At 42.7% G+C, this 14,889-nt stretch overlaps 2 protein-coding genes across 2 annotated transcripts; one reads left to right on the top strand and one right to left on the bottom strand.

Moving 5' to 3' along the window:
* The first annotated feature begins 1,306 nt into the window (after nucleotides 1-1,306).
* LOC109472894 (sorting nexin-19-like) lies at nucleotides 1,307-8,858 on the top strand. The gene is made up of 11 exons (XM_019772760.1): nucleotides 1,307-1,478; nucleotides 1,596-2,626; nucleotides 3,000-3,159; nucleotides 3,578-3,675; nucleotides 4,118-4,240; nucleotides 5,174-5,359; nucleotides 5,903-6,125; nucleotides 6,550-6,688; nucleotides 7,167-7,351; nucleotides 7,833-7,920; nucleotides 8,303-8,858. The coding sequence occupies exons 1-11, from the start codon at nucleotides 1,307-1,309 to the stop codon at nucleotides 8,442-8,444; spliced, it is 2,547 nt and encodes an 848-aa protein (XP_019628319.1). The 3' UTR covers nucleotides 8,445-8,858.
* A 60-nt stretch (nucleotides 8,859-8,918) lies between these two features.
* Nucleotides 8,919-13,164, bottom strand: LOC109472892 (D-inositol 3-phosphate glycosyltransferase-like). Its single transcript, XM_019772759.1, has 5 exons — nucleotides 13,158-13,164; nucleotides 12,594-12,719; nucleotides 11,813-11,973; nucleotides 10,900-11,148; nucleotides 8,919-10,473 (listed from the first exon to the last, which is right to left on the bottom strand). The coding sequence occupies exons 1-5, from the start codon at nucleotides 13,162-13,164 to the stop codon at nucleotides 9,763-9,765; spliced, it is 1,254 nt and encodes a 417-aa protein (XP_019628318.1). The 3' UTR covers nucleotides 8,919-9,762.
* Nucleotides 13,165-14,889: the final 1,725 nt, after the last annotated feature.

Here is a 14,889-nt window from a genome sequence, read left to right as displayed (position 1 = left end):
TTAATTCAACTTCTTCTTTTATTCATCCTTAATATATGGCTAGGATAGTCATAGGCATTGTGTTTCTTTTTTTGTTTGTACTTTTCCTCCCCATTTTTGACTTGGAATGTTCTGACCTTAGGGTCACATGCTCAGTCATCACATGACCCGCGTGTGCGTGGATCTGACTTCCGGGTTCAAACTTGTTTTCGACTTTCCACTTGTTTTTCAAGAGCCTACGCGTCTCAAGAAGATCAAGATGCCTTCCTCCCAGAGAGAATGGATGCTAGGAAGACTCAGGAAAATACAGGGACTCTTCAGAATATGGTGGGAGCAGTTTTTAGCGCTAAAAATCACCCAGAAGATCGTTGGGGTTGGGGTGGGCGTGTTGCTTCTTGCAAAAGTTGTTGGATATTCTTCGTATCTTCTCGCGTATTTTGTACTCCTTGGATGTGGAGTATGGCTGGGGAATTACCTCACAAGACAGGACAAGCTTCTCAAGTCAGAAATGCTGCTAGAGTTCGTGGAAACCTTTTCACCCATGCCAAAAACAACCAGTGGACAACTTACTGAGGGTGATACTACAAACTTGGACCCTCTCAACAGACAACTTGAGTCTCTCACAAGAAACATTATGCGAGATTTCGTGATGACGTGGTATGCAGATATCACAAGTGACCCTCAGTTTTCAGACGAAGCGTTTGAGTCCTTGAAAGACATGTCTTTAACCCTCTCCGCGCGCTTCAAGGAATTGGACCAACACGTCTTGGTAGAAAAAGTCCTCAAGACAGTGCACAGACACTTGTTCACAACCAAGGAGGCAAGGAAACTCTTGAAGAGCCAGCCAAACTTCTTCAAAAGTGACTTGGATCCAGAATCTTCCCTGTTTGCAGCGTATGCAAAAGTAGCAAAGATACACATCGCTCTCCAAAGCAGGGCTGTGGAACTGAACTATCTACGAAGCATTGCGGAGGTCTTGTTGTATGTGATTTTCCCAGTAAGCACTTTTAGGTGTGAGTCAGGCAAAGAGCTAGTCAGGGAAATCCTAACCTGTCAGCTTATCTTACCTGTAGTCAACATGGTATCTGATCCAGACTGGTTGAACCAAAAGATTTTCCAGATCCTTTCCCCATCAGATTCAGAAGCTGTGTTGGAAAAACGTTTCGATGACAATTCTACAAAGACCATAACAGCAAGTAGCACAGAAGACACGAACGCTGTATCTTCCAGAAGTGGAGAATTACTTCAAGTTGGTCAAAGAAGTAGATCTACAGAGATAAAACACACAGATGTAGTTCTTGATCGAAAGGCAACGTTCGAAGTTGGGATGGATGTGGATAAAACAACAGAAACAACAAAAGTGTCGGAAAACAACAATCCAAAGGACCAGAAGTCAGAATTGGTGCGTATTTCCTTATCAAAGGGAGATCCACATGTCACAACAGAGTTTAGAACTGAGCAAGTAAGAGAGGAGCCCATTGGTGGAAGTGGCAGTCCAGGTAATGTTAGTCCTTTGAGTACATCTTTAGAAGATGTATCAGAGTCGAAGCCAAATGCTGTTCTGTCCACGTCATTGTCCAGTTCTGAATCCAGCCCGAAAGATGTTTTTCTTCCAGATATTGTGATGGTGAAAGATTCGGACGGTCCAGAAAGTACGGAGGAAAGGCAGAGACAAGAGGAGGACACTCAGGAACACCTCAAGAAGCCAGGACTTGGCAGAAGGGCCTCGGACCTACTCATGAAGAAGTTAGGACTGGGTAGTAAGAAAGAGGAAGGAAAGGCTAAGAAAGAGGGAGAAGAAAGATCAACAAGTGATGCTACCATAGATCAAAAACTGGCCACAGATGCAGTCCCTGCTAGTACTATCCCTGAGGAAACCCCACAAACTACTATGGTAGACTTAGACCAGCTACAGTCTCATTTCAGACTTGCCCCGTCTGATTCCCCATGTGCCAAGCCAACAGACATACACTCAAGACCAACCTTCGTCCGAAGCTCCTCCCAAGACAGTTTTGTGAGCATCCCAGAGGATGAAAATGAACTGTACTCCCCCTTTGAACAAGTCACCATGGAAGAAGTCATGGCATCCATAGCTCGCCGTTCCGCAGCCTCAGATTCGCAGGTCAAAACCGAATCTGCCGCTGACAAATTAGCTGCTTTGCCGATACACAGGACAAAGAGTAACAGTGAATCAAAGGTCGCGAATGAGGATGCTACCGTCAGAACTGTCTCTCAACCGATATCTATCTCCGCTCCGTCCACAAAGCTACCTAGAAGTGCGACTTCTCCAGGACTCTTGTCCAGTTCACCTAACCGATCCCCAAACTCTCACAGCCCAAATCTAAACCGGTTTAGGCTGTCTCCGTCCAAAGAGAGGGAAAGGCAAATGAGGAGAAGTGTTAGTTCGAGTCCAGGGTCGGAACGCGCCACTTTTCCACAGGGGGAGACCAGAGCGAGCGCCGAGAACATCCCGGAAGTTTCAGGCAGGAGGGATGATGGGAAAGATGAGACAGACAGAGCAAGTCATCATGGGAAGGAGAGCCATCAGTCTTCCAAATTGTTCCACAATGTCCGCATCCCGAAAACTCAGACGGCGGTGGAGTATAAGGGCATGGGGACCAGGAAATACACTTTGTACAGAGTCCAGGTAAATAACAAAATTTTAAAACTATTCTTCCCACACTATATTCAATTCAGCTTCAATTTTATTACTAGAAAGGTAACATTTGCAAAGCAAATAATGATTACCTTCACATATGGTCTGCTGTGTTAATTCTTACTCAAACACATTCACATATATGGTGATAGGAGTCTAAATCCCTCCTACTATAAAATTGCAACATTATGTAACCCAACACCAGTTACCACACATGTTGACAGACTCTGGTTCAGGTCATTGACCGTTTTTGTTTGGCTCGGTAAAAATGAGGTTTTGAACACACTTGTTGAATAAAGAATGAGTGATATACAGTCTTTAATGCCAAGCTGATGAAATTATTTATGGATTTTTCTTCCCCCAGTATGAGACGACTATCCTGGTGCCTATGGAAGGTGATGAGGAGGGACAGGAACTGTTTGAACCCATCACTACGACCATGTCAGTCCGACGGCGGTTCAGAGAGTTCATCACCCTACACGCCGCCCTCGAGGAGAACCCCAAGTTTAGGAAGATCATGAAAAGTAAGGGACATATCTTCTATCATGAAAGTTTGTCTGTGTTGGTAGTTACATGTTTAAAGTTTAAACTTTTCTTCCAACACAAAGATTGGTTCTCATCTAGAGCTTTTGAACAGTCACTCTGGTCTTCCTTAGTCAAAGAAGTCACGTGACAAGTCTCACTGGGTCAGTCTACTGAAGAAGACCAGATCTAGAGTGACTGGTCAAAAGCTCTAGGTGAGAACAATTCTTTGTGTTGGATCAAAAGTTTTAACATTAAACAAGGGGCATACATGTGTATTTGTTTCTATGACCTGAGTATATATTAATAGCATACAGGTGAAAACCGTAAATATAAAGTACCACAAATATCAAGTGATTTTCAGTATTTTTGAACACATGACAATAATGTTTGTTTGTCTGTTTATTTGTTTCTTCTCAGATGTGAAAGGTCCCAACAGACTGTTCCACCTGCCGTTTGGTAACATGGACAAAAACACCATCAGACAGAGACGGGGACAGCTACAAGACTTCCTCGGGGTGTGGACTTTTATTTGGTTCTTGGTTTACTTTATGATACACAGACTACCGGGGGGTATTGTAATATAATATACATGTAGCAGTAAGTTGCTTTCAACAAACAATGTTTTTAGTACATGTACACCATTCTGTCTTAAGATTGCTTGTTTTACATTCAAACAAATCCCACATTTTCAATATTACAACAGTTACTGTTACATTCAGAATTTCAAAAAAAGTTGGAGAGCGCAAACTGTACTCTCTAGCAGACCAACTCCCCTGGCATGTTATCTCTCTATTTGGCCAATTTCTACTCTTTCCAGCCACCTCCTGAAGCCTGGTAGAGGCTAGTCAACACCACTTCAATTGTCTGGAAAAATACATGACATCCACTCACATGTAAAAAAAAAAAGTCTCAGGTAATCACTGTGTTTATTGTCTTTGTTTTTTTTCTGTTACAAAGGAACTGTGCTCCAAACCAGAAGTGTGCCAGAGTAAAGAGTTACAGGAGTTCCTGGCTTACGGACGGGACGGCAGTATAGCCTTCGTCAGAAAACCTCCTGATATCATCCCAAGGTTTGACAAGGTAGGGTGTTTGGACTTCAAAAAAAATTGTCTTCGCTTATTTGCATATCAATCAATAGTTTGTGCTTATAAACCACAGCCTTTTGAACATTAGTCTCCAGTGTCACTGACAAAAGGTAGTGGATACTAGTATATCATATCCAGTGCTTGAGTAACTGTCTTTTGGCGTGTCTTATTACCTGAATGTCTAATCTTCACCAAGGTTTCCACCTTAGATTCCAAGACAATGTTTCAAGACACATCAGGCTTTTAGCCAGGATTTTTTTGTTGGGTGTCCATTTTTTTTATTGTATACTATGCACAGCAAAGATGTGCGGTGCTGAAGCTTTTTAGGGGGGCTTTTTTGAAATTCATAGTGCTCTCAAACACTCCTTTTTGTATTTTGAGGTGCAAATTTTTAATTTTTTCCTTCAGTAAACCATCATTTTTTCTATTTATAGTAAGGCTGAAGGGAGGCATGTGTGCATGGCAGGGGTTGGGAGTGGAAAAAATAGGGCGTCTTTAGGGTGTCCTACCAAAAAGTAGGGCGTCCAATTTCTTAGTATTTTCACTACAGGGCGTCCAAAAGACACCCTGGACACCCCCTAGCTAAAAGCCTGAGACACATACTTCCTATCATAGTTATTATGGTGACATGGAAAAAGATAACTTTTCTTATGAAGACTTTCTGTATATCCATTACCGGGTATCATTTACAGCTATGCAACTTATGACACTGTATGAGTAATTTTTGGGCCAAAACTTATAATCCAAACACAAAAAAGGTCCTTCCAACACCTGTGGTTTATAGGGCGCTGTCCATCTCAACTTCTATTGCCCTTGGGCCACACAGTTGTGCAAGCACTACGCTGCAGAAGCCTGGTAAGGTGGTAATGGCAAAATGCATTGTAAATACATTTATTTATGGTTAATCACATATTTTTGTCTGTTCCAGCTGTTCACCAATGCCGTTTCGGACCTGTTCGACACCGTCAAGTCAGCCCTGCCTTCCACCAGGTCACATGACCAGGAGGGAGATACCAAGTCCAACGCCAGGAGCGGGGGTGGAAAGTCCAGGCCAACGACTGTGGAGAGTAACTCAGGAATAAGGAGAAACCTAGCCTTTGTGGATTCAACAATGGTACGTATTGAAACTTGACCGTTTCCAAATTATATCGAGTTGCTTGTCAATGAGTAACTGTTTTTTGGCGTATCTTATTACCTGGATGTCTAACCTTCATTGACGTATCAAGGATCATTACGGTAAGTTTTGCCTGAGTTCTGTGAGGGATCTAGAGAAGACCAGCAGGAAGATTGCAGACTTTCAGAACCATCTGAATCGCTTCAGCTTTGCATATCAATCAATAGTTTGTGCGTATAAGCCTGCCTTTCTGACAACTCTCCAGTGTCACTGATGAAAGGTAGTGGATGCTACCTGAAACGTCTGACCGTTTGCAAAATCATTACCCAGTTGCTGGAGTAACTGTTTTCATGAAATAGTATTTGTGGCAAATCTGTGTTTTGTTTTTCCAGTCTGTTCAGACAACCCTGCAGATGTTTATCGTGGAGAACGACAGTGAGAACGAGGCCCAGTATCGAACTTGACCTTCCTCTTCATGACCCCTACCCACCCTCTAAATATAGTTGCTTGCTGATTTGACTGTGTTTTGTTTTGTTTTTCCAGTCTGTTGAGACGACATTGCAGATGTTTATTGTGGAGAACGACCGAGAAAACGAGGCACTGTTACGAGACGACGTGGGTCGACCACGGGGAGCAGGGGAGGAACCGTTACTGCTGCGGGATGGGGCACAGGGGGCGGGGGATGAACCGTTACTGCTGCTTGGGCCACGGTCACAGGGTGACGGGTGTGACATGGCAGACATGGCGACGGAGATGCAACACAATGGTTAGTTACTTCTGGAATGGAAGTATTGTTTTCAGTCACATTAATTGATAGTTTGTATGTGTGTATTGAGTCTGCACTAGGACTCTTATAACTGAGTCATTTGAGGTTGAGTTTCACTAGAGTTTAGAAAGTTTAGATTCGAAAAAATTGCTTTTCTGTAGTCTGATGATCTTTGAATATGCAATTTAGCAAAAAGCTGGCAAATATCAAAGCTGTTAAAAACTTTTCTCCTGTAATTACTTTACAATGTCACAGTGTCCTTAGCCTAAGCATGTGTAAGCATAACCAACTTGGTATAACTAAAGTCTACATTATGTGATCAGAATTACATGAAACAACACTCACAGCTAATCTCACAAATACTATTTTTTTCTCCAAATTCACAGAAAGTCAACCTTGAACAGTGTTTATCTTGTTGTTCCAGGACCTTCAGAGGAGCCCCTACCCCTAGCTGATACAGCCCTCCTGATTGGCTGTGAAGCCCTGGAGGGTCAGAGGTCGTGGTTCTGTGAGGACAGGGTACAACAGGTGGTGAGGACAGCCTGTGGGAGGCTGCTGGACCAGTGAGTTTGGGAACTTCCTAACACAAAAATGTTCAAACTAAAATGAAAGTTTTATCTGTGTGTGTGGACTTGGTAGTTACATGTCTGGTGTTACAACTTTTGTGCCTACACAATGGATTCTTCTCACATAGAGCTTTTGACCAGTCACTGGTGGAAAGCTCTAGGTGAGAATATGTCACCAGTCACTTTGGTCTTCCTCAGCTCAGTAGACTGACCCAGTGAGACTTGTCACATGGCTTTTCTGCAGTGTGACATCAACATTGGGTATGAGATTTACCAGATCAAAGTGACTGGTTGCAAGCTCAAGGTGACATAGAAATGTTTAAATTTGTCAGTAGAACTGCAGTGAAAATGTGGGAAGAAGGGAGGGTGTGAAAAGATGGTACTTCAAAGCCCTCCAAGTTGCCATCTAAAAAGGGTACAACTCTCAACCAATTGTAGCCAGACTCTGTCCTAATTAGCATATTCCATCCTCCAGGTGGCTCCACAGTCAGGTGACTTTTCTGACCAATCAGGACCAGTGTGTTCAGTACCTATCCCTGCTGCGGGAAGCCGTGTGGCCCGGCGGCGCGCTGCCAGACGAGCCTGAACCAATCAGAACAGTGGAGGAGAAAGAGGAGAGCAAGCAGCAGGCTCTAGAGGCCATGGTCAACTTCCTACCAGGTGTTTTCTATTCTCCTGTGCCTCTAATATTAAGAACAATTGTAGAAGATATAGTCTGTTTCATCTATGGCATTGTTGAGTTTAACGTTCTTACATTATCCTACAGAAATGTGCTGGAACTAAAAAAACTTGGTCAAAGAGGACCTGACTAAAATAATAAATTGACAAATTGTACTGGAGAATGAACTGGAGGAAGAGTGAAGAGGAACTACTGGTATCTATAAAGAGAAAAAAAATTTAGATCAGTAGTATTAAGTTAGCTTAGGCAGTAGTGCCATTATCTATAGCAAGGAGAAAATAAGTTCTTGGAGGATATTGTTTCCTTTTATTCAGTGAGTTATGTCATGGAATGATTCAGAAATGAAAAAAATCCATTAGAAGTATATGCTCATTTTATTCTGCAACAGTGACTCAAATCGATTGATATAATTTTTTGTTTATCCGTGTCTTACCTGTTTGTCCACCTTGTGTTGTTCCCCAGGCCTGTTCCCTGTGTTGCTGGGTCAGCTGCAGTACCAGGCAGCCATGCAGGGGGCGCTGGAAGCCTTCCAGAACCCCAGAATCAACAGGTGGGACCATGTGCTGGCATCTTCTTTTCCCTTCACTTGGCTAACAGTGCAATACTGCAATGTGAATAGCCATACCTACACATATTGTTTTGCCATTGAGAATTTTAGGTTGCCCTGCATTGGGTAAATTGTTATGTTTACCAAAGGAAAACATATTGTTTTTGCTATGCTTGGCCAATGACCTGATTTGTTAATGTCTCTCACCATGGTAACTGGCGATGGGTTACATCATGTTGCAATTTTATAGTAGGAGGGATTTAGACTGCTGTCACTATACATATGAATGTGTTTGAGTAAGAATTAACAGAGCAGACCATATGCGAAGGTGAACATGATGCATTTGCTTTGCTAGTTTTAACTTTGTTTTTTTCCTTATCCCCAGACACGTGGCCTACTGCTTGCTGGACCTGTTGGTGGAGTCTGTGGTGTCAGAAGTGGACACAGCAGAGCTTCAGAGGAACCTTCTCCTGTCTGACAACCACAAACCTGACCCTACTCCTACAGACATGGACCTGCTCTACTAAGGCCTGGGGAAAAAAGATAATCCCTACCTACTGACCCTAATTGTGTCAGGACTGAAACAGGAAACACAACATTTTTTTTCCTACACCTAACTCTGTGCTACTTTGGCACATAAAATCAAACCTGTCCAAGCTGGCCACTTTGGACAGGTGGTCTCCTTGAGCTGACCTCCATGTCAGTCAACTGTCAAAATCACCTCCCTCCCTCCATGCAACTGTCACTAATTTATAATGGGACATAAAACACAAGTCAGCCACCCAAAAACAATACTTCCAAGAAATCATTCTGTTATAGTTATGTCATGCCTGTAGCTACAGTTTAATGTAGCTATGTTTAATGCCAGGGTATTTTTTCCTGTGCCAAATGTATTTCTCATTTGTGGAACTTTCTCAAACACACATATCATTGTAAGAGTTACATATCATGTCAATTTCTGGCCAAAGCAAATGACATCAAATGTTGTATTGTTCGATTCAAATTCTATGTTCATTTGAAAATGATAAGCAATGCACATACAAATGTATGATATGTTGCACATAATGATTTAATTTTGTGCTATTTTATTGATAGTACAGCTTCATTTCAACTACTCTGGATACAGTTTTCATGTTAATTTGGTTCATGTACATGGAATATTTTGAAGATTAAGAAATATAACTTTGCCCATGAAGTCAATAGCTAGTCTTATCAATGTGTTGCAGAAACTGTTAATATTGTATGGATGTGTTAATTTGGTTTCTGTTGTTCCTTGTTGCAATTTCAAATGGTTCTACATGACATGTGCTCAATACTTTCTCTTGAAATTGTAAATACAGATCCTGTTTATTCAAAGCAAACAAACAAACAGTACAATATGGCATCACCCAATTATTATAGTCAAGAGATACATGTAGTTATAATGTGTACTGCATTTTTCTACATTATGTATGAAGGGATACATAACGTTATATAGAGCACCACCCATTCTGGTAAGTGCAATTATTACACCTTGTGCAACTAATGAATTTGGAGTAATGCTTTGCAGTCTCAACCCAATAAAATCGTTTCCAGACAAACAGTGTGTTCTTTGATAGGATTAATCTTCTTACTTAAAATACACTCTTTTAAATATTCCAACATGTAATCACAAGACGTGGTGACGGCACACTCAAGTTTTTCCAACTTATATCAATGCCGCCACCAACACAAGAGACAATACAATACTAGTACTCATTTCCACCTGAGCGAAGTGAGGAAAATCCTGTTAAGATCGGTGGCATGCATGTCAGGACTCGAACTCGTGACCTCTTGGTTCCGAGTCGAGCACTCACGTCCTTTCAGTTACTTCTTCCCTTTGGGTGCACCACACACCTCCAGGAACGTCTTGTGAGACTCTTCCCAGTACTTGGACTCCAGCAGCTCTTTCTTGAACTGTGCCGCCTTCTTGAATTCAGACTCCAAGTACGCGTCGTCGAGTATGTCCACGATCTTGTCCGCCCAAACCTGAGCGGTCTTGTCCAGGTCGGAGTCCCTGACGCTTGTGGAGACGATCTTGTGCCTGAAGTCGGCAGAGACCTTCCCATCCTTCATCAACTCCCTCATCAGGTCGGCGAGCCCGGATTGGTCCGAGATGAGGACGGGGATGCCCGCTGCGATGGCCTCCAGTCCGACCAGTCCGAACGGCTCGGCGCGGGACGGCATCAGGACCAGGTGGGCCTGCTGGATGTCTTGGATGATGTCCCTCTCTGTTCCGTACGGTAGCAGCGTCGGCTTCAGCTTGCCACTATCCAAGTTTTCCTCGAGGATCTTCTTACTCTTGGCGTAGTCTTCGACAGCAATCCCGCGGACTCGCAGTCGTGCGTTCGGGATCTTCTCGATCGCTTTCCCCATGGCCTTGGCCGCCACGTCTAGACCCTTCAGCCGCTCTACCTTTGTCACGCGTCCGACAGTGAGCACCACCTTCTCCCCGGGGCCGTAGCGCACGTCGGTCTCCGCGAAGCTTTCCGAAGGTTGTGGGAGGTACAGATGGTGGGAGATGGGCGGATCGTGCACCTGTAACAGTAGGGGGTCACTGTAAAAAACAGGAGGAGCGAGTAGAAAAGATAAAAACCTCTGGTCCCGGGCACATGCCGACGCTCTAACGATTCGGCTAAAAGGCCGAGTCAGTTGGTAGCGCCTATAAACCACCCACTGCTACACTACTCCCCCTTTTCTTTTCAAGATTCGTCCTCGAATCTTCCGAATTCGACATCCCTGAAGCGGCACTCTTTGCCAGAACTCCCAGGGCCGTTGTGGCAACCACTGTAAGAGTTAGGAGGAGCTAGCAGAAACAGATAAAAAAACCCTGGTCCGGGGCCGGGGTTCGAACCCACGACCAAACCTGGGCACCAGTCCAGACGCTCTAACGATTCGGCTAAAAGGTCTAGACCCATCGGCTGGGTCAGTTGGTAGCGCCTATAAATCCCCACTGTTACGCACCCTGTACTGGTTGCTGAAGTGGTTCTGGATCCGATGCCCGACAGAAAACACGGCGTGCACATCTTTCGCCTCTTTGGTCAGCTTCTTCTCCTTCTCAGCCGCCCCTATGGCCGCGGCGTCTCCCTTAAAGTGCTCGGTGTCGAACGGTATGATGTGGTTACACAGGACGGTCTTGGCCCGGGGATAGCGCGCGCTGATGTTCTTGGCTGCTTGGCTGGTGATGGGGAAGTGCCCCACGATGATGTCCACCTGTTTTTTTATTGAAACATATATCATTCTTATATAATGGATAAGTTCCCCAGCTTTGGACATTTAAATGAAGTAGAAAAATTCAGATTTCTTATGAAACTTGACAAATCATGTATTATTAGTTCTATATGCTCGTACATATTTAACTGCGCCAAGAAGCGAGGAGAAGTTGAACATGTAAATAGTAGATCGCATTCATATAGTTTAAGTGCAATTGCTGTATCTTTCTCCTTGTCTATTCATGACCTGTACTTAGCTTGTTAGAGCACAAATGTACAATAAAAGTCTTTCATTCAATCATATTTATTGAGTATTGGGCAAAAAGCACAGGTTGTTTAATATATGACACCTTCTACTAAAAAAACATGAAACGAGTGTAAAACACATTAACAAAATACATGCATAAGTACAAGTTGGGTAAAACCAAAATAAATACACTGAACAAGACAAGTTGGTGATCTATCAATTACGAGAATCTACCAGGACAGTAAATGAAGTTTTGAACTAAGTATATCAAAGAAATAGGCGTGAAAGTGATGTGGACCCTCGAAGTAGTACATGTACTAGTAAGGAACATAGGGAACTGTCATTGAGATGCTGTAGTGATACTATATGTTAGTAAGAGATGATAACAGAGTACTTCTCTCATAATAAAGTTGTCCACCTGTTCAGGAAGGGCCTTCACCGGGTAGCGAGTCGGGTGATCGTAGGTCAGCCATTCTATACACGGTTCTCTACTGTCGTCGGGATCACGGTACGGTATCAACAGGGTGACGCCGTCGCTCTTTGCACGCTCGATATCTTCCTCAGGAGGCGGATACAGAACTACGGAGATTTTAAATGCAATGATGTAGTAATTAATCGATGAACAAGTGAACAAATATATACAGGGAGCGTTGAAAACTGCCATTGGCGATATGTTGCCTCTGGATAAATAAATAAAAATGAAAAATGAAATACAAAGACTAACGGGACTGATATGCAGGGAGATATTAAAAAAACCGATTGGAATCTAACAAAAATGTTTGTACATGTAGCAATATTTGAATGTTATGAGTACTAGAATATTATTTTGAAAGTTCATCTGTGTTGGTAGAAATCATTATGAAGCAAGTTTAAACTGCAACTTCCAACACAACAAAAATTGGACTCACCCAAATTTCGACTGTACAACTCCAGTCTTTGTCAAAGAATGAGCAATCCACCGCTTCCGTGACGTCACGCAGATAACACACGTAATTCCGTGAGCAGTGGGTCATAGGTTGCAGAAAGTCTGTGGCGCCCCCCGTCTTTCCTTGCTCATTCCTTGACAAAGACTGGAGTTGTACAGTCGAAAATCTGGGTCTGAGTCCACTGATTTTTGTTGTGTTGGAAGTTGCAGTTTAAACTAGCTTCATAGTACTAGAATATCATCTGAAAGTCAGTAACGAAGCCTATCAGCCTACCTGTTGAGAACACCCGGACGTTGCCCTTCCGTAGCAGCTTGGCCACCTCGCGATTGACGGTGGAGATTCCACCTTTGGAACTCCCGTACTCGTCATTGATTAACAGGGCTGTTATAACTATTGAGTCTGTGGAAACAACCATAATTCTATAACCATACTATCATTGACTCTTTCTACACAACCAAGTATTTTCTTCAGCCGACGTTTTTGACTGGTTCACATTGCACTGCAGCATCTATAGCAGCGACACCTGTGCTGCAGTGCAATGTGAACCAGTCAGAATTGCCCTGAGGAAGGTGACATAGACGGTCACCGAAACGTCGGCTGAAGAAAAGACTTGGTTGTGTAAAAAGTCTCTTTACTCAGTGTCTTACCAACCTGATGAAACTATTCACGGATGAGAGACTATCATTGTTTACTTGTATACATTATTGGAATCATTGAAAGCGTTATTCCCTACACAAATACTGTTTTAAGAGTGTGTCAAGCTTGCAGTTTTTCCTGTTACATATACATGTATTATTAAATGCAATTCTGTTTACTTCAACACTTGAAAAAACCTACCAGCCATGTTTGTTGAGTGTTGTCCGCTGCCATTCTGAACTGCTGTTTATTGGTTTGTTGATATACCTACATGAGGAAAGGTAGAATCATTCAGTAGAGGAAACTATAGAGTGTCTAGCGGTACAGCAGTGACTACCAGGGAATACTTAAGTATCTAGTACATAAAACTTCCTTCTAGAAAAGCTGTCCTTATGTTACTCTCCAAGCAGAGGTTTGGGTTCAGTTGGCTTATTTTGAGCGTGTTTTCAGGCCTTTTTTATCAGGGTTTCTTTTTTGCACTGGAATTCTTTTACGCTAATGAAAAATTTTAAACAAAAACTCAAACCTCTGCTTGGAGAGTATCCTTATGTCTGAAACAGAGCATTTCACAAACGTTTGTTTTATGAGTTTAGAGAGAAAAACAGTTCCAAAAACACTTTGTTTGTTGTGTTATTGCCAGCCGGAAGTGAACAGTACACCAACAATGGCGGAGCACAGGTATAAAGGTCAGCAGGTGACCGCAGGTGAGGTGGCGTCACGCAAAGGCGACTCCTTTTAAGGCAGGTGGCATCGGTCAGACTACAGAACACCAGGGCCAGCTGTCTATGTCTTGTTCTGGTTCTCACTCGGGTCAACTGCAGTAGACATGTGTCAGAATCTCTATTTAACAACAGTTTAGAATTGACATTAACTTTACTCTCGCTTTCTTGAAAAGACGTACAATGTATGTTAACGTTGCGATTGGCGTTCTAGTCGAAAGACATGTACATGTAGTATAGCAACCTTCTATGTTGTATAACTCAGGTAAGATACATGTATTTTACCTGCCAAACGTTGTAAAAGTGCATCTTACCTTTGTGGTAACACTACCTGCAGTCACACCTTGAAACCAGGTAACTACACCAGGTTTCGACCTGATTACTCTAACCTTAAGCGCCAATTTATTGTGCCAATCCGCACATACAAAGAAGTACGTGAGAATCGTTACTACGAACATGTTTGAAAGTGCCCTCTTCTATAACCTACGTTATCCCAAGTTTATATGCCCCTTAAATTGTCCAACAGGTGGTTTGATACTTCTACATTTTAGTTTCTGCTACAGAAAAAGAACTTTTTTATCGTTTGACTTCCGCTTCACCTGGTGGTGTTTTGTATCCATGCGCCACTAAGGTTGCACTACTGAATGCTACCTTCTATATTATTCTACGTTCAAATAAGTTTAAGAATGACTGACCACACGAAAAAGGCCATCACTAGATGGGCGAATGGGAAAAAGGCCCAGTGGGGATAGGAAAGGAGGGGAAAGTTGGATGGTTCACATTTCCATCAAGATTTATAATATGAGATCTCAAAGTATGTAGCTTGGAGTGACTGGACCTCAAAAAGAATAATGGTAACCCTCCACCTTGCCCTAGTACTTCTGGGCTAGATTATTAGTTCAAAGCAACACGAAACAATTAACAATATGCATGTATGTAACGTTTTAACAAAGGTGAATCTGCACACATGCAATAAACACGAAATAGTCCATTTTAATGTAATCTAAGACAACTGTCACAAGTAAGTAACATAGCAACTTTGATGTCTCTTCCAATTCACAATATCTTAGTACACAAAATAGTCATACTAAACATGATCCAATAATACTTCACCTAAAGTACACAGTTTGAAACAAGGCTGAGGCAATAAAAATCATTGCCAAGGCGACGACTGAATGATATATTATTTCATGTGGTGGAGCTAGCAATCTACA

Source organism: Branchiostoma belcheri, unplaced genomic scaffold (genome assembly GCF_001625305.1).
Source record: "Branchiostoma belcheri isolate BF01 breed outbred unplaced genomic scaffold, Haploidv18h27 scaffold29, whole genome shotgun sequence".
NCBI lineage: Eukaryota > Metazoa > Chordata > Leptocardii > Amphioxiformes > Branchiostomatidae > Branchiostoma > Branchiostoma belcheri.
This window is presented reverse-complemented; position numbering and strand designations above follow the sequence as displayed.

What these genes read in the sequence shown, in the direction of transcription:
- LOC109472892 (XM_019772759.1), bottom strand. An exon ending in CGTCCGGGTGTTCTCAACAG is followed by an intron (nt 11,974 to 12,593) that starts GTAGGCTGATAG and finishes AAATCTCCGTAG; the next exon opens with TTCTGTATCCGCCTCCTGAG. An exon ending in ACTTCAGCAACCAGTACAGG is followed by an intron (nt 10,474 to 10,899) that starts GTGCGTAACAGT and finishes CTACTGTTACAG; the next exon opens with GTGCACGATCCGCCCATCTC.
- LOC109472894 (XM_019772760.1), top strand. Translation starts at nt 1,307, where the DNA reads ATGGATGTGGATAAAACAACAGAAACAACAAAAGTGTCGGAAAACAAC. An exon ending in CCTTTGTGGATTCAACAATG is followed by an intron (nt 5,360 to 5,902) that starts GTACGTATTGAA and finishes TTGTTTTTCCAG; the next exon opens with TCTGTTGAGACGACATTGCA. An exon ending in CATGGTCAACTTCCTACCAG is followed by an intron (nt 7,352 to 7,832) that starts GTGTTTTCTATT and finishes GTTGTTCCCCAG; the next exon opens with GCCTGTTCCCTGTGTTGCTG.